At 44.4% G+C, this 22,446-nt stretch overlaps 1 protein-coding gene across 1 annotated transcript in view; it reads right to left on the bottom strand.

The window, feature by feature from the left end:
- Window positions 1–907: 907 nt before the first annotated feature.
- The window catches only part of COX10 (cytochrome c oxidase assembly factor heme A:farnesyltransferase COX10), a gene marked incomplete at its 3' end in the record, with an annotated part of 102,406 nt that continues 80,867 nt past the window's right edge, over window positions 908–22,446 (bottom strand). Inside the window, exons 6-7 of the mRNA XM_080356730.1 lie at window positions 14,787–15,019; window positions 908–1,350 (exon numbers count right to left, since the gene is read on the bottom strand). Coding sequence (XP_080212856.1) covers window positions 908–1,350; window positions 14,787–15,019 — 676 coding nt within the window. The remainder of the gene's footprint in view (window positions 1,351–14,786; window positions 15,020–22,446) is intronic.

Raw genomic sequence — 22,446 nt, 5'->3', positions numbered from 1 at the left:
GAGACTGAATGGGCTGGCACAAGACACATTAGCACAAAAAAGCCTTAAAACTACCAGACTCTGAGCCTGGTTCTCACCTCCTACACCTTTTCAAAGCTTCACCAACATAAATAGTAATGGCATTTTTTACCAGCTGAAGATATGACACACAAGGGTCAAACTCTAATGATGTAAAACCCCTGAGGAGTCAGAAATTCCCCGTGATGGATGTTCAGCAGAACGGCTCAGAGTGTGTTCAAGGTATACGCCACAAAAGAGATGTTCATCTGGACATCATTTAAATGCTGATGTGTAATGTGCTGAAAGACCGTTTGCTTTCCTCCTTTAGCATTGTGCCAGCTGTATGAAAGCTAAAAATCTACTGAGGTGAATGGGAACCTTAGGGAAAGTAACCGACTGAAAAATGCCTCAGAAACGGAAGATTTCTGTGTAATATCAGAGCGGGGATGGCATGGATCGGGCCAAGAGTTCACCCGACCCACCATGTGCCTCACAGCTTAATTGGGAAAGGATACTTGGGGAGCAGGGGTGATAAATCATTCATTTGTCGCTTCCTGACGGCTTCGCCAAGGCTGCCAGTGCTGGCGGTCAGTACGTGTGCGCTTGTGACTTGCTAAATGAAAACCTACCCATGAAGTGAGAGATCACGACTCAGGGAGGCTTTGGAAGGCCACCCCAAAGTGATGTGCTTCTGACACAGGCTAAATCTGTGATGAGTGAGCAAGCCTGAAGCCTGTGAATGCTTTAAACTCTCACGTCTAGTCCTTTGCAGAACAAAATAGAAAATTATCGCATGAAGTGGTCGCTAGGCACAAATGATTCTTCTTCAAGCAGATCCTCACAGGTTTCCCCCTTGTAATTACTAAAATATACTACCTGATGCGTCACGAGGACAAGTAATTGACATTTAAGGCAATCCAATTTCCACAGCCCTCCCATGATTTCCACCAAGCAGATCACCTTTGTCTTCCTTCTCTAGGAACGACTTCTTGCAGGTGAACATGACGAGCAGCAGCATCGGCAAATGCCACAGGCTGCAGAAGAAAAGCTTCCTGGAGCTGCTGCGATCGGCATCCCTGTAGAACCGAAAGGCGAGGTAGGAGATGTACAGGTTAAGAGGGAGCGAAATGACGGGGAAAGTCCACGTGGTGACGTCGAGAACAGGAGCCGCAGTTGAGAGTCCGATTAAGGCCAAGCAGTGACGCAGAGCCACCCGCCGGCACAGCCCCGGGTGGGTGACGGACATCATGCAGTATCCTCCTCGTGAGTAATCTTCCCGCAGACCCCAGCTCAGGGCGTTGAAGTGGGGGAACTGCCAGGAATAGAGGATTCCCCCCAACAGTAACGCACCTGCAGCGGGAGAGAGAGGAGGAAACAGGCGTTAGGACATTGCAAGACGCGCTACGTAAAGAACTCTGCAGATCCAGGCTGGATTTGCAAAAGAGCAGTGCTATGAAGCTGTTACACGGTGCTGTGCAGAAGACAAGGCACGCTCGGTAAGATAAGGCATGTTCTGTAAGATAACACACAGTCTGTAAGATAAGGCCCTGCTCTGTTTTTAACGGCATTTACATGGGGTTGCTCATTGTGGTGCGTCTGGTTTTGGAGCACTTAATTTGAAAAGCATTTCAACAAGTCACTTCCTCCTAATGAATCATCACTAATTGGTTTCTGCCCCAATTCGGTCTCTACCTGAGGGAAGACAGATGAAAATGAAGCAATGTTGGGCAAGAGGCTGTTTTCCTGGGAGCCTCTGGCTCCCACTCTTGGTTGCAGAAGCAGAGAGCTCTGCTCAGCGACAGCAGAAAAGCAAGATTATAGAATCATAGAATCACAGGACGGTTTGGGTTGGAGGGACCTTCCCAGCTCCCCCAGTGCCCCCCCTGCCATGAGCAGGGACATCTGCACCAGCTCAGGTTGCTCAGAGCCCTGTCCAGCCTGGCCTGGGATGTCTCCAGGGATGGGGCATTTCCAGGGATGGGGATCAGCTGCTTCTTCCTGAGAACTGAGATCGTACCAGCACCCTGGTCGCCTGAAGCTTTGTGTTTGTGACAGAAGATGAGAACTTTTCATTCCTTCAAGCCAATCGAAATAATTTCTAAGTGGCTTGATCAAGTAACTCTGTTCACACCCATTAGTTACTTTTACATTTCAAAAGGAGCTATGGAAGCAGCGTATTTTTCACAGCTCTCCTGGGGACATGGCACAGGGCTTATTGAGCCAGAAGCAGCTTATGTGCTGATTTCAGAGAGCTTCGAGGAGGCCCCCACACTAAACTCCCTCCACTAATTTTGTCTGAAGACCAAAAACCCCCAAGGCTGTTGCACATGATGAGCATTCCTGGATTTTCCTTTTCTTTCCCCGGCTCCCAAACACTCCACTCCGGCATTAACACTTTCTTTGCATCTCCCTCTTTCCAAGAGCTCATTCTCTATGGAAACTACCTCTCCACTGGAGCTGTGAGTCTATAATTTTCTTAAAGACTTGATAGAAACAGCAACACTTATCTGCACATGGGTTAATGTATTTAAATTCTTCTTCCCCAGTGACTGCTTGGGCTCTAACAAAAACAAGTCAGTGTCTCTTTTCATGGCTTCATGGTTCATGTCTTCTCTCCATCTGTTCTGGACGCACATTCCTTGGGGCTGTGCGTATCTAGTTCTTGTCTGAAACAGCACACCTTACACCTGCGCTGTCATGCAAATAATATTAATTTAAGGTTGCAAAAGAGCCTTTTTCCCCTGCCTTATCAACCAGTGAAGGAACAGCCCATCAAACTCAATGTGGGTTTCCAGTTGCTTATAAGATCCAGTACTGGTATAAAAGACCCATCTCAGTGCTTTTTAAAATGAGCAACACTCCATTAGGTGAGTACATGCCTCTAAAAGTTGATTACATTAAGGATGGAGATAGATGCTCGTATATGGGGCACAAAGCAGCTTTCAGAACAACTTTGTCTTCTATGATTTACAGGTGAATTCCTGGGCAACGGCCCCAAACGCTTGCAAATCCCACCATTCGATCCTCCCAAAGTCCACTTACAGGGTGGGGATGCTCAGCACCGTCTCTAAATAGGAATCTTTGGAGACAGTTGAAAATGTGCACCCCAAAATTACCATTAATTTCAGAAAATCGTGGCAACAAAAGTAATTTTGGCCTTAACAAAATAACACTTGATTCAGTTCTGCTGAAACCTAAGGGAGTAGCTGTACTGAAATAAATTGAAATAAAACTTAATCAAGGAGCAGTACTCCCCACACCAGCAGAAACAATGGGGAAAATGTTCTTGTAATAAGTCATTCTTTGGCTTTTTCAGCTCTTGTAAAACATATTACCGGAGGCAAGATCCAGAATGTGATAAAGCTGAGATAGGAATATTTTTCAAGGTTCACATCTGACGTGCTTTAGAGACATTAGCTTGTCATTTTTCAGGACCTGGGGAAAGGTAAGCTACAATTATCCATCATCTCAGGAGGTGTAAGTGGCTGGGGCCGGGATCCACGGCAGAGAATGTCCCCGTGTCCCACGGACCCGTCGGCTTTTCACCCACCACGTGCTGTGTCCCTGTGTCCCGGCTGTAATACAGGCTTTACTTATTCAATTGCTCAAACGCTGCGTGGAGCCAAGCGCAACACACACCCTAAACCTCTAACACACAAACCCCTTCAACAGTTCTCTAACTATCACACCATTAAAATAAAAAGTCATCTGGAGAAACTTTAAAACACAAACAGTCCAACTAAGCTACTTGAGGCTGGATTCCCATTTACAAAGCTCTGGTTTTTACATGCAAGCCTTTGGAATTTAATTACTTTGATTATATTACAACCATTGAGATAATTGATATTTTACAGAGAAGCTGAACAGTAAAACAATTTAATAGGCCATTATGAGGATTTGAACTGACCGGGTCTTTTTGTAGCTTCCCATGTGCCTTGGACATCCTGTAATTTGCTCTGCCCAGGCTGAGACTGTCGGGTTGTCAGAGATTTTTAGGTGCCCCATAAGTCTGATGACTTGCCAAGCACAGCACCCAGTACCGTACAGTTCAGCATCAAACAAGCCCACAGCAGGAACCCTGTCAAGCCCAGAGCAGACACAGTAATACTCATTAATTACTAGATAACTATGTCATAATTAGGTCAGCAGTGTTTTTACGCAACATTACAGCAAAACTAACTCTGGAGAATCACCTGGCTGAAAATAGTGCAGAGTTGACTCTGCTGCTTCTGCATTACAAAATTAAGTGTATTTAAGCAAACAGGACCCAGGTCTCCAGTATTCTTTCAGTCTTGTGTGCAAAATAGGTATAAAATGTTTTCTTGCTGAGTTCCTACTGTTTAATCACTTTGCACTACCCTGTTTCCCTGAAAATAAGAGTCTTATATTAATTTTTGCTCCAAAAGATGCTTACTTTCTTTCACGTACAGCTGCCTGGACACTATTAAATTAAGTATGTACTGCAACTAGGGCTTATTTTTGGAGTAGGGCTTACATTTCAAGTATCTTCAAATGTCCTGAAAAATCACGCTAGGGCTTATTTTCAGTGTAGGTCTTATTTTCGGGGAAACGAGTCAACTTAGATTTAAGCCGTCAAAAGTTACAGGACTGCAAAGAACCAGGTAGGTCCTTTAGCACCCAGAGAGTTAAAGATAAATAACAGGTTTTATCATGAATTTTAAGGTTAAGCTATTATTTCTTTTGTTAAATTCTTTTAGAAGTATTTAAATAGTAATATACCTTCCTTTTAATAAACAAGAACAAGCTGAGATATTTATTTTATTTTAATATCTTAAGATAAAGCCAAAATGTCAACTGGCATTGAAGAAGGTAGAAAATGGTTCTTTCTTTCTGTAAATATATTTTTATCTAGTGAAACCCTGAAGCTTTATAAATTGTACTTTTCCTAAAACAAACAAGACACTAAATTCCAGAGTCATTTGGAAACTGCTCGGCAAGCCGTTTTAAGGTTCAACACATTTGGGTAAGACTTGGAAATAATTGTGAGATGATACTTCCAAAAGCAACTAGTGATTCCGGGCTGGCAAACCACAGGAGCTGAGTCTAATTTTCAGAATTACAAGAGCAAGAAGCATCCCTCTCTGAAGTTACGCTCTTCACAGTGTTGAGAAGGCCATGCGGTACCTCTAAACTTTGATTAGAATTGTACGCTTTCTTCCTTTTAAAATAATTTACAATGGCTGTTGCAGGACGGCCCAAATCTCAGGTCAGGGAGCAATGTTGGTGCCTAAGCCCGTTGAGTCTGGTGTCTCTGCTAAGGAGAGCACCCAAGAGCAGGGAAGGGGAGATGGTTTTTAGGGTGTAAGCCCTTGTGGGTGTGAATACTGAGCTCTGGCAAACACAGGAGAGTAGAGTGACCGGCAGCAACAGCTTCTTGTCCTCCCCACCTTGGGATCAGCAACACTGGGACTCCCGAGGGTGAGACCCCAAAACACCCCCGTCCTGTAAAGGACGTCTGTTCAAGGTGGTCAAGGGTCTGTTCAAGTCTGTACACCACCTTCTCAAGAAGGAGCTGGCACGTTGAGCTGACAGCGCCAATGGAAATCACGCCAGTAGCACTGGTCGGAGCAAACCTTTCATTCACATAAAGCAACCTAGGGTTGCAAACGTGTTTTTTCATCCACTAAAGGGCAGAAGTAACGTTTGGATCCTGCTTTTGTGCTGAGGATGCCACTCTCTTAAGCAGCGATTTACAATATGCCTCTTCATCATCAAAGAGTTTTATCCCTTGTACACTTGGCACATGGAGCTGCAGCGAGGATTTCACCCGCAGCTGAATTATTTCAGCTGTCTGCCTTAGGCAAGACGCAATAGTTTGGGATCATCCTATTGAAACTCTCAAAAAAATTCCTGAAGGCAAGTTCCTCCAGGGCAGAGATGGCCCTGAGCTCCAAGAGGGTGCAGGCTGGAGCGCAGTGTGTTTTAGGGGAGCAGAGTCAGCCGGAGCCCAACCAGCCCGGGCAGGCAGACGAACGTGGGTCTGTCCGCACAAGTCCAGGCAAACATCTCCAGGGTTATCTACAGAGAATGCTGTATGGACATTGTGTTCCTGAAAACACACCGGAGACCAAAAACTTACTATTTTTTCATATTCTTCTCACTGTTCTTTAGACAAGACACAACGTGTTACCTCTTCAGAGTGTTCTGCAAACCTCCAGTATCGCTTTCACAGGACAAACACCTATTTGCTTAATCAATAAAAGGAAATAAATAAAGGAAGGGGGAGCTGATCTGTAGCATCAGTTCAAGAACGGGCTTGTTCCTTCTGTCTTTGCTGTCTTGTTGCATATGTATGACTGGGAAGTGGCCAACCAGGCATTAAAATAAACATGGAATGGTTAAAATATCAGCTCCAAAACAGATGTTGAAATCTTACTGCATTTCCCAAAGCTGGTGTTTACTGCCTTGGCAACCTAAGAATGCTGTTTTGCTTAAAGCACAATTTTAGTAATTCTTCTGCCTTGAATAATATGAAGGCATTTGAAAATCATTTCCAGACTTTGGTAGCTCTCTGACTTACTAGAGGAAAGCACCGGCCTTTTGTCTCTAGGAAGCTGGTCTGAGTTTGGCTGTCAGGAGGGGAAGGCTTTGGTAGTCTAAGCTCAGCCTTTTAATGCATCGCAGTCAGGAAACAACCACACACCGCTTTACTTGATAGCACACAACTGGCTCTCCTCCCTGAAAAGATGTTGAACAAATTACTCCTCTTTAATCCAGACAAGGTAGATTAGAGCGCAGAGACTTGACTTGCTCCAGCTGTATCCACCTGCTTGTGAGCAACCGCGCTGCCTCAGAGCGCATTTTTCACCTTTTCTAAAGGAAATTTAACATAATCAGTCCAAATCTCTTCACTGTGGTCTTGCATGATTTTTACAGGATGTTACGCTTGCAGCAAATGTACTGGATGCATCCCCAAAGCTTTTATTTTCTATCTTTTGTGTTTGTTCACAACAAGTTACACATAGTAGTCTTCCCCGGAGATTTCTAACTAAGCAGCAATTATGGGGGTAAAAAAAGATGTTGAAGTCTTCTCAAAGCCTTGTTGCCCATTGCAGATTCAATGTAATATTGAACACCCAAACGATTATTTGGAGGTGATGCTGCAAATATTCTGGGTGCTTTGGAAAGTCACATTCACAACACAGATGTACAGTCTTGATACATCCAGACTGGTTTATTAAGCTGGCGGCGGCTTCTTCTGTTTGCAAAGGAGAGTTGGAAGGTGCAATAATTACTATATTTCCTTCAGCTTGTTTTGGTGATGGAAAATGACTATTAGGGAAAATCAATTGGCCTCCGATTACCAGTGTTCAAGATACTGCCCTGATAACAATCACTCCCGAGGAAAAATGTTACCTACTATTTAACTTTTCCCATTGTTTTGGGGAGTAGAAAAGAGATTAGCTCTACAAAATGTACACCCTCATTTGTGATTATGAAACCTTCTCAAATACAAAGACATTTGGGAATTATTTAGTCACGAGCTTTAACCAAACTGAGGCAATTCCCCCTTACTTTACCACTGCAGCATTTCCTACGTTAGCACCACAGCAAGACAACAACCGGCACTTCTGCTTCCACTGGAAAACAAAAGCAGATGCTGCTGCTTGTGTCGGATGCCGCGGGAGCGGCAAAGCAGCCCTGAGGAGGAAGAAAGGAAAAGTATCGCTTGGAAAGCTTTGCACAAGGTCTCCGGGCTGCAAACAATGGTCCCGGCTGTCAGCGCGGGCAAGCACGGCCCTGATTGTGAGTCTTCAAGGTTACACGGTCATGTAAACCAAGGGCGAGGAGGAGAAGGCTGCAAAACTCAAAAGCTTCATGGTCATAGGTTTCAATAGCTGTTTCTTTTGAAGGAAGGCACAAAAGGCTCTTGGAACAGGAGCATCTCGGGGCTGCGATAGACTCCTCTGCTGCAGCACATAAAGGGAAGGGGATGTTGGCCGTGTGTCCGGGCTGTCGGCAGGACAAAAGGATGATCCTCCGTGTCCACCACGAATGGGAAATGAAGTTGGCAGTGGCGTTTTCACCTCACAGCAGCGTTCCTGGCCACTGCCTGTCGCAGGAGGACACCAGATGTCCTCAGGTACTCTGGCCGTGTGGAGATAAGCTGTGTGCATACGGATACACACAGGCACGCACACTTTTTGTGTGACACAACAGGTTATTACAGCTAAAAGCCTCACAGGGAAACACCTCTCATCATACAGGCAAGGCTGAGAAAAACAACAACACCACAGATAATTCATCTTAGCTAAGCCCAGCAAGAAGTGCCATAAAAAATGCGAGCCTGTTGGGTAAGATGAAAATACGGTCTTTCCAGAGACCGTTCATTATGTGCAAATATATTTATGAAGGATTTGCCAAAGGACCAGACTAAGCAGAGGATTGTGAACCTGCGGAACCACACAGGGCTCCTCACCACCGGCCTCTTCCAGGACTCCCACATGGCCTGAGGATGGGGGTCCCTGCGACACAGCCCCTGTCCTGCTCCTCCGGCGGGTGTTTTGTCACATACCCAGACACCGAAGCTTCTCCCATGGGTGTTGTGTCACACACCCAGACACTGGAGATTCTCCCATAGGTGTTGTGTCACACACCCAGACACCGGAGCTTCTCCAATGGGTGTTGTGTCACACACCCGGACACTGGAGATTCTCCCATAGGTGTTGTGTCACACACTCAGACACCGGAGCTTCTCCCATGGGTGCTGTGTCACACACCCGGACACCGATGCTCCTCTCATGTGTGTTGTGTCACACACTCAGACACCAGAGCTTCTCCCATGGGTGTTGTGTCACACACCTGGACACTGGAGCTTCTCCCATGGGTGTTGTGTCACATGCCTGGACACCGGACCATCTCCCATGGGTGTTGTGTCACACACCTGGACACTGGAGCTTCTCCCATGGGTGTTGTGTCACAGCCACGTGTGGGGCACAGAACCGGGTGAGGACACGTTGCCTGTGAATTTGCGGGGTCTGTCCCTCAGGTGTCCCAGCGGTGGAACTGCCATTTCTTTTGTCTCTTGTGAAGGGTGAAAGGGGGGAAACAAACCAGCTCACTGGCTTTTGTCCTAAATTCAGACCAGCTGCTTACTAGTATTGTTCCTCTGCCTCGGTTTTTACCCCCACAAAGCACACTCCTGGGCCCCCAGCTTCCAATTCTCATATGTCAGTGACATGAATATCTCTGTTTCCTCTGGAACAGACCACAAATTCTGCTGTCTTTCATCTGAGAAGTGAACCCCCCCCAAAACCTGGGTTTATTAGTGTGAGTTTATAGCCGGAGCCTCCTCCGCAGGGGCGGCAGGACGATGGAGCTGACGGCTCAGGGTCGCTCCCAGACCTGCTCCCACATCCAGGGGCTTTGAAAAGCTCTAAGTGCTTAACGGGAAGGGACACAAAGATCTCAGAGCTTATTTTGCACGCAATTAAGCTGTTGCTTTGCTCTCCCTCCTTCTGGCTGACAAGTGCTACATCAGGGAAGGTATAAGGGGCTCTGGCCATTGACAGGTTGGGCACAGACCCCCCCTTCTCTATTCTTTTTTTTTCTGTTGTTACTGAAACCATCCATCTGTCAAATGTCGCTAGCTGATAAGAACTGTTTTTAAATCCCCATTTGTAAATAGATGTTGGCTGACATAATTAATGTCTACCATACAACACCATTTGAATTACAAAGTAAAGGCAATTTAAAAAATCAGCCTCCACATGATTACAATTGATACTCAAGTCTATAAATTCCATAGCCCCAGGAATTATTTAAATTTCGGAAAATGAATGAAAATCAGTACAAGATGTCTCTCAGGAAAGCGAGACCAGAAGTGGAGCATCTGAGATAAACTAAATAGCCTCTTGAGATAAACATTCTTTGGTGCAGTAATACCTATGGCTCCAGGCCACCACGGGTCTGTAATGTCTGCTGTACTGTCAGGGCTGTTATCTGCTCTGCCACTGCCACCTACTCAGAATAAATCCCCTTAACTGATAAGCACATTATGTTGAGGACCCCCGCTTGTCACTTCCATCTCACTGGGTGGTTTATCCAATGGCACCGAATTGCTCTGCTCTCAGACGCCGACACTGCTGGGATGGAGCACAGGAAGGTCAGCGGACCATGCGCAAAAGGTATAAAGCAAAATACAGGCTACAGCACTTGGAAACATTTACCCCAAATTCAGTTTTTCGGCGAAGTAGAAATAACAAGTTTAAATGAACAACAAACATTTCTAATGAGCAAACTGCAGCGTTAGTCTGGGAAGGAAGACCAGCAACACAAGAGTAATTTAAAGCATGTATACGTTGAACCTCTCACACATCAAAAGAAATAGCTCTGATATATTATATATATATATTTTATATATATATATTTTATATATATATATTTTATATATATATATATATAAAATAATATTACATATATTATAATATATATATATTATATAAGTTCACAGCATTGCAGCAAAGCCAGGGGCGATCCGGCGCCTGGACCCAGCACAGACCAGGACGCTGCTAAGCTTTGCCTTTTTCCTGGTTTTACGCTATTAAAAGCTTTAAGTGAATTCCATTATTTTCCTGCTAGTCCTTCCTTTGTAAAATCAGGAGAAATAATTCGAGGGCGTCTAGATTTACAAGAGAAACAAATCTCTTTGGAAATAAATAGTACCACAAAGGAACAATGAAATTGGCTTTCAAGGAAGCAAACGTGTTACTGCAAATCACAGCTTGGCACTTGAGTTCTGCATAAATACACCAGATATGTGGTAGTGATATCCATGTGATAAATTACATTTATCACGCACCTTTGACCATCTCACCTGCACTCGACTCCCCCAGCGAGGAAATGTTAACATTCCTGATCTTTCAGCAGTTTCAAACAGCTGCCATTAAAAAAAAACCACAAAACCCCCACACCCACAACAAAGAATTCCACATCTTCCCAGAGATAACCTTATCTTTCCCTTTTGAAATGTGAGGTTTTCCCTAAATTATGTTGGAACAAAATCTAGCGTTGGGGGCAGGATGTTTAATCAGGTTTAAGTGCATACAATTAAAGTTACCTATTGGGGCAGAAATGGAAGCAAGCATCACTGGGAATCACCGTCAGATCTGCAAAAGTTGTGTAGTGTAAGAAATACCAGCAAGGGTTTGCATCGCTGGAAATATAAGGTTTTTTATCAGGAAATATATGGTATTTGTTTCTTGTGCAAGAAACTGTCAGTCTTTGAAATAAGAAAGTTATAAGCAAAATGAATAAAAATTAAAATGAGGTTGCTCCAACCTGAGATGCTTTGTTATCATCTCTGGAATCGGAAATTAGGAATCATCTCCAACTCTTCAGAACGACCAAGAGCATCTCGCAGCACCAGCTACGAACCGCCCCAGGGATGTTCCTGAAACCCAACGGGACAGGAGACTCGGGCTGGGCTGTCCCAGGTACTGCACGGGACGGGGTCACACCTGGTTACCCCCTCACATGGTAACGAAAGGTTTACACTTAAATATTGTTTTCCCCACAACCAGCAACACGTGCAACTATGTGGCTGCTGTGTGAAGATCACAAGGAGAGAAATCCCCAGGAAAACGCAAACTCAAAAAACCACCAGTTAAGCGGTGAGAACCTTCCTTCTCATTAGTTTTCTACCTCCCTTCCTTCACATTCCTCTTTGTTATTGAGTTGAATGATCTTTTTTGATTTTTATTTTTTTTAAACAAGGTGCAAATGCATTTTCACACCTCTACCAAAAAGTAGGTTAAGTCTCCAAGCTAATTACACATCATTAATGAGTTCCACGAGTGTGGTTAGGCTGGCTGGAGAAGGGATGCAGGTCTGTACGTTGCACGGGTACGTACATGGATGCACGTCTGTGCTCCATAAGGGTCTGATGCTGCCAGGTGCTCAACTCTCTTCTCGTTTGCAATAGTAGAATGTTTAGCACTGAAAATCACAGTTTATAATGCGATCTTTTTATTCTATTTGTGCCTTTTCTTTTTAAAGGTGGTGGGTTTTATTTGTTTGTTTGGGTTTGGGTTCTTGTGTTTATTTTGTTCTGTGGTTTTTTGTTTGTGTGGTTAGTTGGTTGGGATTTATTTTGAATATTGAAACACACTAAAATATTACCTTCAGGTCACCATTTTCAGAGCTCTGCCCAAGTGTGCTTCATTACAAAGACCAGTATCGGCTCAGTAACATGTATTTCTCTATTAAACAAGCTGCTTGGTCTCACTGACACAGACTGGGAGGTGACTGTAGAAGTTTGAACCTCCCAGCCCAACCAGACATTACAACAGATTATCCCTTCACGGCAGAGTTGGTAGAAGGACATGCAACCACATCTCAGCTGCAAATTAGAGAGGAAGAATTGACTTGGGACCCCAGCGGTACTGCCTGTCCTGCCTGGCATACAGGGCCAGCTTAGCCCTATTTCAAACAGCAAGCTGGAATTTGAGGAATTAAAGATAATCACAGAATATTTTGGGTTGGAAGGGATCTTCAAAGGTCATCAGCAGGGACATCTTCAACCGCAAATGATCTTCAATAATGAAAACTGGTGCCAGATTACTGGGTTTTAGCTGCAGCAGTTTAATGGATATTTTAAAAAGCAGGAGTGAAAATGTGAACCATGACAACTATTACAACAAGGGCTTCTGGAGCTCTTCACTCCAGCTCCTCCAGGCTGGACTTTGCGGGTGGAGGACGGGCACATGAGTCACGTTCCACCATCAACTCTAACAAGAGATGCCAAAACCAACGCAGAAATCCCTAAACAAGATCTAGGCAACTGCAGCCAGAACGATACTCCTTAAAAATAAGTATTTTCTGGTTTAAATTAATTCTCATCTCTTTAGATATAAAAAACTTCTAGTGATGTTCATTACACACTCCTTAACACGAGACACTATACATATATATACATATCATTTATAGGTCTAAATATTAAGAAAACTTTCAGAGATATAATGTTTGTATAGAAGTACTACAGATTATTAAAAAATCACCACAGAACCCTTCAACCTAGCTCTGGAGTAGATCTGTATCAGAACACGCGTACACAAACCAGTTCACACTGACTTCTATAGGAAGCACACAGCAGAAATGAAGAACAGCATCCTATGGATTTTGCAGATTCTGATATTTTCTGGTTAAAAGCCCTGTTGTTGAAAGTATTATTCAAACCTTAAATATGCCACAGTGTGACGTGAGTGTGAGCTAAAAAGATTCTTAACAGACCTGTTAGCTGAACTTCATTAGTTTATTCAGAATATAACTACGTGGAGCCACTTTGATTCTGAAGTTTCCAGCTGGCAGGAAAAACAAGCCCTGATTGTGTCAGTTTAGCTGCTGAAGACATCAGTGTTTTACGAGGGATGCAAAAACATTCACAGTCCCTAAAATAGAAATCCTTGTTTGCTTTTTAAGGAGGGAGGGAAGGAACATTTATAACTTAGAGTTTGGAAATGGGCAATTAAGAAATACACCAATAAATTAATCTTCCTAGGATATTTTCTGGCTTGTAGAAAGACAGTAATAAACACATCTGGGAATTTTCCAGCTGAAAGCGCCTGACTTGTAAGTTGGATCTTACCGGGTATGGTTTTAATCCTGAAATTATGTAACGTTTTCTTCTATGTGAACCTCAAATACACTCTTTTCCTCCTAGATTATTTTTTAAGATGGTCTAAACACATATTCACTTGGACATGGCCTTTTATCAGCTCATGTTTGCCCCTGAAATGCCCCTGTAAGGAGAATGATACCATCATGTCTGCTCATTCAGTCCTTATGGTAACAGACTTTGGCATCACAAACAGCAGAATATATCGATTTTCAAAGCAGTATCAGGTCAACAAGCACAAAGAATGAGGTTTACTGCCCTTTGAGCAGGTCTTTTTAGCTATCCCAAAGGCCATGATGACAGCCGCTCACCCGGATCACAGAATCCCAGACTGATTGGGTTGAAGGGACCTCCGCAGATCCCCCAGTGCAACCCCTGCTCACGCAGGGTCACAGAGCAGATCACACAGGTGGGTCCAGGGGGTTTGAATGTCTCAGAGAAGGAGACTCCACACCCGCTCTGGGCAGCCTGGGCCAGGCTCTGGCACCTCCCAGCAAACAAGTTTCTCCTCCTGTTCAGATGGAGCCTCCTGTGTTTCAGTCTGTGCCCGTTGCCCCTCACCCTGGCGTTGGGCACCACTGAACAGAGTCTGGTCCATCCTCTGACACCCACCCTGAGATACTGATCCTATTGATCAGATCCCTCTCAGCTTTTCCAGCTGAGGAGCCCCAGCACTCTCAGCCTCTCCTCATCAGAAAGATGCTCCAGACCCCTCAGCATCTCTGTAGCTGGACTCCCTCCGGTAATTCACAGAATCCCAGAATGTCAAGGATCAGAGGGATCTGGAAAGCTCATCCAGTGCAATCCTCCCATGGAGCAGGAACACCCAGACGAGGTTACACAGGAAGGTGTTCAAGCGGGTTGGAATGTCTGCAGAGAAGGAGACTCCACAACCTCCCTGGGCAGCCTGGTCGAGGCTCTGGCACCCTCACTGAGAAGAAGTTTCTTCTCAAATTTAAATGGAACCTTTTGTGTTCCAGTTTGAACCCATTACCCCTTGTCCTATCATTGGTTGTCACCGAGAAGAGCCTGGCTCCATCCTCCTGACACTCGTCCTTTAGATATCTGTAACTGGGGAGCCCAGAACTGGACACACAACTCCAGATGCAGCCTCACCGGGGCAGAGCAGATGTAAATGTTTTATACTCACCAGCATCCAGACTGCCGGTCGCCGCAGTCCAGCCCATGACGGGGGGAATGGCCCCGACGACAGCTCCCACCCACGTGTTGGCGATGCTCATTCTCTTCATGGGCGTGTAACAACACGTGTACAGGAAAATGTTGAAGGCCCCCAGGGCGCCGGTGAGCGGGTTCACCCCCAGCGTCAGCAGCGCGATGCCCGGGACTCCGCAGGAGGCGGCAAAGCAGACGGCGAGCAGGGGGCTGAGAGAGAGCAGGAGACAAGCTGAGAAAAGAGTCTGTCTTAAAGAAGAACTACAGCCCCTCTCCTTCTGCCCCCTCCCAAAAATAAAGATGGAATTTTTGTTATTTCTTCACTTGCCCAGCCCAAATTTTCCCATCTGACTCCCCATCTTGAGGCAAGCCTTTCTAAAATGTTAAGACGATCTTGCCGCAGATTTGCAACAACAGGTGATACTTGTTCTTGTGATCACTGTGTTTGCCAAATAAATTCAGCCTCTGCAGGTAAACAGCCCCTATGGAGAACTGGTGCTCCCAGCAAATCTTTCATTTTAATCTCAGTCTATTTCGACCTCTGGAAAAAGCACTCAGGGCTTAGAGTGAATGAGAATGGTTGTAGCTCATCAGTTTTTTAACTGATTGCAATTATCCAAGGGATCTTTTAGATTGAAATGCAACAGGGTTAGACACAAAATTAGGAAGCATTTACGAGAAAAAGAGTACATTCGATCATTTTGAAATTACGTCAACATGATATATTTTGGCTTTACTGAAAAAAAGCTGAATTTTCTCCATTTTCTTTTAGCTTATGCACTGTGCTAAACGAGGGCAGCACACCAAAGCAATTACACAGAATCCCAGAATGTCAGGGGTTGGAAGGGACCTGGAAAGCTCATCCAGTGCAATCCCCCCATGGAGCAGGAACACCCAGATGAGGTTACACAGGAAGGTGTCCAGGCGGATTGGAATGTCTGCAGAGAAGGAGACTCCACAACCCCCCTGGGCAGCCTGGGCCAGTGTCTGGCACCCTCACTGAGAAGTTTCCTCTCAAACTTAAGTGGAACCTGTTGTGTTCCAGTTTGAACCCATTGCCCCTTGTCCTATCACTGGTTGTCACCGAGAAGAGCCTGGCTCCATCCTCCTGACACTCACCCTTTAGATATCTGTAAACATGAATGAGGTCACCCCTCAGTCTCCTCTTGTCCAGCTCCAGAGCCCCAGCTCCCTCAGCCTTTCCTCACACGGGAGATGCTCCACTCCCTTAAAATTAAAACTTCTTATCTTCTAAGTGTGACTGAAATTACGTGAGGATATTTTAGGCTCGGCCAAAAGCAGCAAACAACAAAGATGGAAATTATTTTGGTTTCCTTCTACTGCACACCAGCTAAGAGCTCAGGGAAGGCTGGAAATTCCCATTAAAACCTGAAAGAAAGTGGCTGAAGCTGTGTCAACTTCTAATAAGTTCCACAATAAACATCCAAATATGACAAACAAGGTTTTTTTGTTTGGCTACCAAAACCACACCAAGATGCAACCCTAAGGAAGGTGTATTTGTGATCCTTGCACCAGCTCAGCGATTGCTGCTGGTAGAAATCTCCTCACATGTGTTTGTTGGAAGGTATTTTGTAGGATGGAAAGAGAGAACTAAATCCACTAGGAAATAATGTGGTGTGGGAGGGAAGGGAGAAAAATGCCATTAACTGAGTTGCACTTAATAACCCGTGTGGCTAAATACACACTTTTAGTCACCCATATAAGAGCAGCAAATATGTGTGTTTGCACCGAATGTCTCGGCATGAATTTTAGCTTTACACGTCTTGTCTAATCGAAAACTATGCGGCCTTTGTATTCTGTGATCACTCTGCCCTCTGGCCAAATCCTTAACCCTAAAATACGTGTTGCAAGCACTGCTCCAACACTCGTAAGAAAAATGTGCTGCTGGGGAAGAATTTTATGAGAGTTTTATCAGCGCAAAATCCTACCATTCAAACCTTGATTTTTAAGACCTTTGTTGGACCAACTGGAGATCCTAAATAACTGGAAGAACTAAAATGAACGAATCTCGCACTAAAGATCTGCCTTCAATTTAAATTAAATTGACTAGGTAGTTTTACCCAACTTTTCAAAACTATCAACAGATTTTAGTTTACAGAGCAGCACAGGGCACATTTACACTCCAGCATTACTGGTCTTGCCATTACTAATACATCAGAGATAGAGGTTGGGTACATCATTGCCATCCGCTGCCAATGAGATATATAACATTTGAGCCTGTTTTCAGGAGCTGTGCTGCGAAAGGAGCCATACGGTGCTGAGCCCTCTGGTTTTGCAGCTACAAGTGCTCTCTTGCAAAAGGCAGCAAAACACAATCTGTACCGCGAACGGTCTCAACGCCGACCACAAACGCCACCGCGCTCTGCAGACGTTGCCCCTCTGCAGTGAAAGCCTGACTGAGTTTGGTTCAGCAAATCTATCTTGACTGATTCCTGAATAAAATACAGTCTGGTAAACACCAGATTGATACAATACACATTTTCGAGGCGACAAAAGACCAGCGTGACCCTCCCAGGCCGGGCTACCCACGTTCACTCCTGCGGGGCTCACAGATGTAAATGAGGACACAGTCTGACCTAATGCAATGAGCACTTTTCTTACTAATCAAGAGTGAAGACTCATCTGCACGTCTCCAATTCAAACGAACGCTACACACCATGAGCTGGTCAGACACCGGCTCTTCGTGCCTCTGACAGGGTGGGAAGCGCAAAGCCCCATGGTGCTTCACATCGGAAAATCACCTTTAAAAAATGAGGCTTTAACAAAAAGGAAGAGTGATGTTATGTGGCCGAGACCTTCAAAGAATTTGTTCTGTTCCTGGTGGATGAAAACACATTTTTGTTTCTCAGTTTCTTCCTTTTTGCCTCTTTATAATGAAGTTCCTGAAGGCAGATTGATTAGTGTCTGTAATAGTCCTAACAATCACAGGGGAGGGTATCAAGTCAACGATGGCTGCTCTTCATGAGCAGCTGAACTGGATAACTTTGAAACATCCTGAAAGTATCGCATTTTCTACTTCTCTCCAGTGTTTCCTAAACAATCAAGGAACGTTAAAATTCTTCTAGAAGAGTAATTGTCTGACTTACAAGTGCCTGCCCCTAAAACTCCAGCTCAGATCAGATGCTCAAACTGTGATCCAGTTTTGTTATTTTTGCCCCTTAAAACGCTATTTGGCATTACAAAGACACTGCAATAAAAGATCAGGACCTTGCTCGCTTGGTGAGACATGAGGTAGAATTCAACTCATTTTCACATAAATGTGTCATGTTTACAAGGTCTAGGAGAAGTATAAGAAACTCCTCATTGGGAGTATCTGAGGAAAAAGTAGAGATTTCAGTCCCCAGTGCAGTTTTTTCTGCTTCAGTCACTCCCAGGATTTTAAGAAGAAAAGACTGATTGTAGGTTTAAATCACAGCAGCTTTAGGTGTACTCTGATTTCTACTACTTTATGGTTTTCTAGGGACCATTATGCATCTCCTTGCCCACATGAGGTCTGGCAAAACTCCGGCGTGTGCTGCGAGGCTCATTATTTGATGCCTTCTCCTTTGCCCAAGTGCCTGTATCTCACCAAGGAGATCAGGATCCCACTCTGGAGCAGGAGAAAGGCTGGGATGCCGAGTTGTCTCTGGATTTGCCCCACCACTGATGTCCATGCGGTTCCTCCCACTACAGCTTCGTCCTGGGTAACCCAATGCTGGGGAATTCTCACATGGCGGTCAAAAGCGGTTACGGGGTCTCCACTGGTTTCCTTCATCCTTAAACCATCCCATGCAGGCTGATGACAGATGCTGGTGCAGAAGCCTCATTTCACTGGGGCGTTCACTTACGCTAAGGGAATCGCTCCCATGGGAAACAAAAGGCAAACTTTCATTGGAAAATTGGCCAAGGAGCAAGCTCAGAAAGCAAACAGATTGAGTAAGAAATGAGGTTTTATGATGGGTTCGTGGGAGGAGTTGGTTTCAGTTACTTGGCTAATTAAAATCAGACTTTGGAAAAATATTACAAGTGCCAAATGAGTTCTCTTCTAATTTCAACTGCAAAATACCCAACATGTCACCACATCGGACACCTCCTAAAGGAAACCCCAAAACCAGTAGTTCTGCCTCGTTCTTCTTCTCTCCTTTAAAGAGAACGCACATGCCAAACTCTGCCTAATACTACTGTTAAAAGACATTCACATTCAACTCAAAGCTTTTGAGAGACCTTCAGCTTAAATAGTGAATAACCAAACCTTTCCTCATCCAAAGAAAGTATGTTGACATTTCTCCCATAGAGTTCACCCAAGATGGACCATCCCCAGTCACACTCCACTGAGAGTATCCAAGAGGAGGAGGAGGAAGAGGAGGAGGACAAGAGACCCTGGTTTCTCCTCATTTAACTCGAAGCTTTTGTGACGCAGAGGTGTGTGCAGAGATGCTGGTGGTCAGGCTGGGATGCTCTGGGTACCACAGGCCAGGCAGCAATGGGGGACCAGGGAGCAGGCAGGAGGAATCATCTCCCAAGCTGGTTGCCACTTACAGATGAGCTGGTTATACATATATAATGATCCTACACACACACGCATGAAATATTTGTATTTAATAGGCTCCAGAGTCATAGATAATAGTACTTATTGACTCACAGCGTTACTCGGAAAAATCGAGGGAGGAAAACAAATTGAAGCATTCGGTCATCTATAAAATTAATGCACTATTTTACCTATTTCACAGCAGCATTAGGAAGCTTAATGTCTATAAAGATCAATAGCATCACTACTGCATGGGCTTTTCTATGCTGTCTTTGGCAAAACATCTTGTGAAGGTGACTGTCAAAGTACAGTTTGACCTCCAATTTAAAAAAAAACAGTACGAAAAAAGATGAAAACGTTTAAAGAAAATGTTGTTTGGAAAAAAACAATCGAGAAGCTAGAAAAAAATTCCCCTTTAAAACCTATCAATATTTAGAAATATGGAAAATTCCTGTATCAGCAGCTAATGCTTCGACTTACCTCTGTGAATATATTGACGCTCGTATACAAAAACAGACACAAAGCCCATATGAATCCTGAGTAGGCGCATTAATGCAATCAGCAATTGTATGCAATTCATGTTCAGATGTTATATAAATACATAAGAAACTTAATTTGTGACCTTGTGTTAATGGCAAATTGGCCACGCAAACCATATTTGCATTAAAGTGTAAGCCTGAATGTAAGTGTCCATTTAAAACCGCCCGTGTATTTTTCAGGTGAAGTGTAAGTGCTTCTATTTGAAAATCAGATTCCAAGCCTAATACAAAAGTAATAAAACAAATTGTCTTCTTCTTGTCTGTCAAAAACCTTTTACAGAAACATCACCCACTTCTAAAAGGGCAAACGAAAAAAAACCACCCAAAACAACAATGGCCTTTTGTTTTGCCGCAGCGTGCACAGAATACCTTAATGGATTGAAACAGCTACATTTCTGTTTGATTGTTTTGTAGTAGATCTTATTATTATCGACGCAGGGTGATGTCCTAAAATAAGCAGGAGAGGGATGATGAAGAAAAGAGCCCAGAGGGTAGTCCTGGTGCCAAGAGCCGCAGCCAGGCAGAGGCAGGACATGGGCCTGCTCCCGAGCACCTCCAGCCACCGAACCCTTTCATTAAACTGCAATTTTACATATTTTTTTAATGGGACAAAACTGGTTTTTGCTATGTTTTCTGATTTATTCAAGACCCAGGTTGAGTAGAACCACCTCACTCCTTCCCCTCGCTTGTTTGCTGCTGCCCACACAAACGGTCCTGGGTCACCCCCGATTTCAGCATCTTCCCCGGTGGCAGATAAACGGTGCTGAGACAATAAAGGTGAGATTGACAGCTCAGATTGATCTCAACATTGCTGTGCTGGGCGTAAATTCCATCTGCATAGAGTGTCAAAACAATTTGTCGTAATAAGAAGAGGAACAGCCTGCACCAGCCTCACGCACAGACGGGCTGAAAATAGCGGGAGCTGGGAAGAACGTATTTGGCAGACAAAGAACACAAGTGTGATTCTCATCTTTGCAGCTTCATTTCACCATCACGGGCTGAGATATGAGTCCAGTGCGTGAACGCTGTTCCAAGGCCATAATTAAAATCAGATTTCAGAAGTAAGCATCATAAGTTGCTTATTATTTCTGGAATCTGTAGGTACTAAAAATGTCCCCAGCCAGTACAAGGCAGCCGGAGGAAGCCCCCTCTTCTTCCTAATTTTTTCCAGGTCAGCAGTAAGTTATTAAGGGCTTCTGAAGCCACTTACAAACTCAGCCAAAAGAATCAGCCTGAAGTTTTTACGTTTTTCCGACAGCAATGAGAGGTTACACAAACTGAGGGGCAAGTCACATCCCTTTGAAGGTTCCTCTGGCCGCAAAAGCCCATAGTCCTTGCAAGAGGGGACAATGTGCACGGAGATCCCAGCACAAACGCACCCCATCCTGGGCAGAAAACAGGAATTCTGCCCAGCTGTTTATTTACAGCTTTGCTCATCTCCTGGCATCTCCACAATTCCTGCAGCCAGGGCAACACTAAGAGTTGCCAAAAACCAGTCCCAGGATAGGAGCTGGTGACTGTCATATGGTACCGAGCTAAGACTTGGTCACCTCCCTTAGCCAGAGTATCAGCCAAGGGATCTGAAAAAAGTAAATTATTTATATTTTTAAAGCTCAGCACCCAAGAACCGCTGAACCCTCCTCAGCAGCTTTTAGAGATCCACCAAGAAAATGAGGACAGGTCATCAACCCCAGGAGTCACCCCAGGCAATCCCACCCCGCTTGGCAGAGACACAAGGAGCCGAGGATGTTACACGCTGTAGTAACACGTGATTATATAGAAGCTTTCCTGCTCCTACAACTTGGGTACCGGGGAAGGAAGCCCATCTCCTTCGCGCACACATCTGGATTGCGTTTGCGGAATTTCCAGCTCCGCTTCCCCAGATGGACGGGTGCCCGGAGCTGGCAGCGGGGTCGTCCACCGGCGCAAGTGCCGTACAGTCAGCTGACTGCGGAAAATGAGCCAAAACGCTGCAAAATGCACATTTTGCCCTGAAAGGCAACGGTAGCTTCCCCAAAGTTATTTTTGATGGGAGGTTCAAAAAAAAATACGCAGCTTCTAAGCTCAAAGTAAAGCACAGAGCATTCAAGAGCAATCAGGAATCATGGCAGACAACTGAATGATGGCAATCTACCAGCAGTGAAATTAAATTTTAACTTTCCACACAAATCCTTTCAGGCTGCATATTTATATATTTAGTAATAAAAACCATATTCATGCCCATTGTCAGCTGTAAAAGTTCTACAGTAATAACAACAGCACTAATGGAAGCTGAAAGTGGAACAACATTGCCGGGCTCAGTAGCTCCACCGCTGATGACTCTTCTAAAGTAATTCTAATTTCTTTTTGCAAAAGGCATTAAACTCCAGAGAGTCCTATAGACAGACTGGGGATGTACCTGATAGAGAAAATAAACCAACCATCCACACTCAGATTTGAGATTTTAAATCAAAGCGGTTATATGATGATACATTATGACCCCCAATTAGTATGGTTTTGAGGCAGCATATCTTTTTTTTTAAGGACTCAAAGCACAACTGACAAAATATTTTTATATTCAATTACAGATT

This window comes from Nesoenas mayeri (assembly GCF_963082525.1).
Source record: "Nesoenas mayeri genome assembly, chromosome: 19".
NCBI classification, from domain to species: domain Eukaryota; kingdom Metazoa; phylum Chordata; class Aves; order Columbiformes; family Columbidae; genus Nesoenas; species Nesoenas mayeri.
The sequence above is the reverse complement of the archived record's forward strand: the minus strand, read 5'-3'. Positions and strand labels throughout refer to the sequence as shown.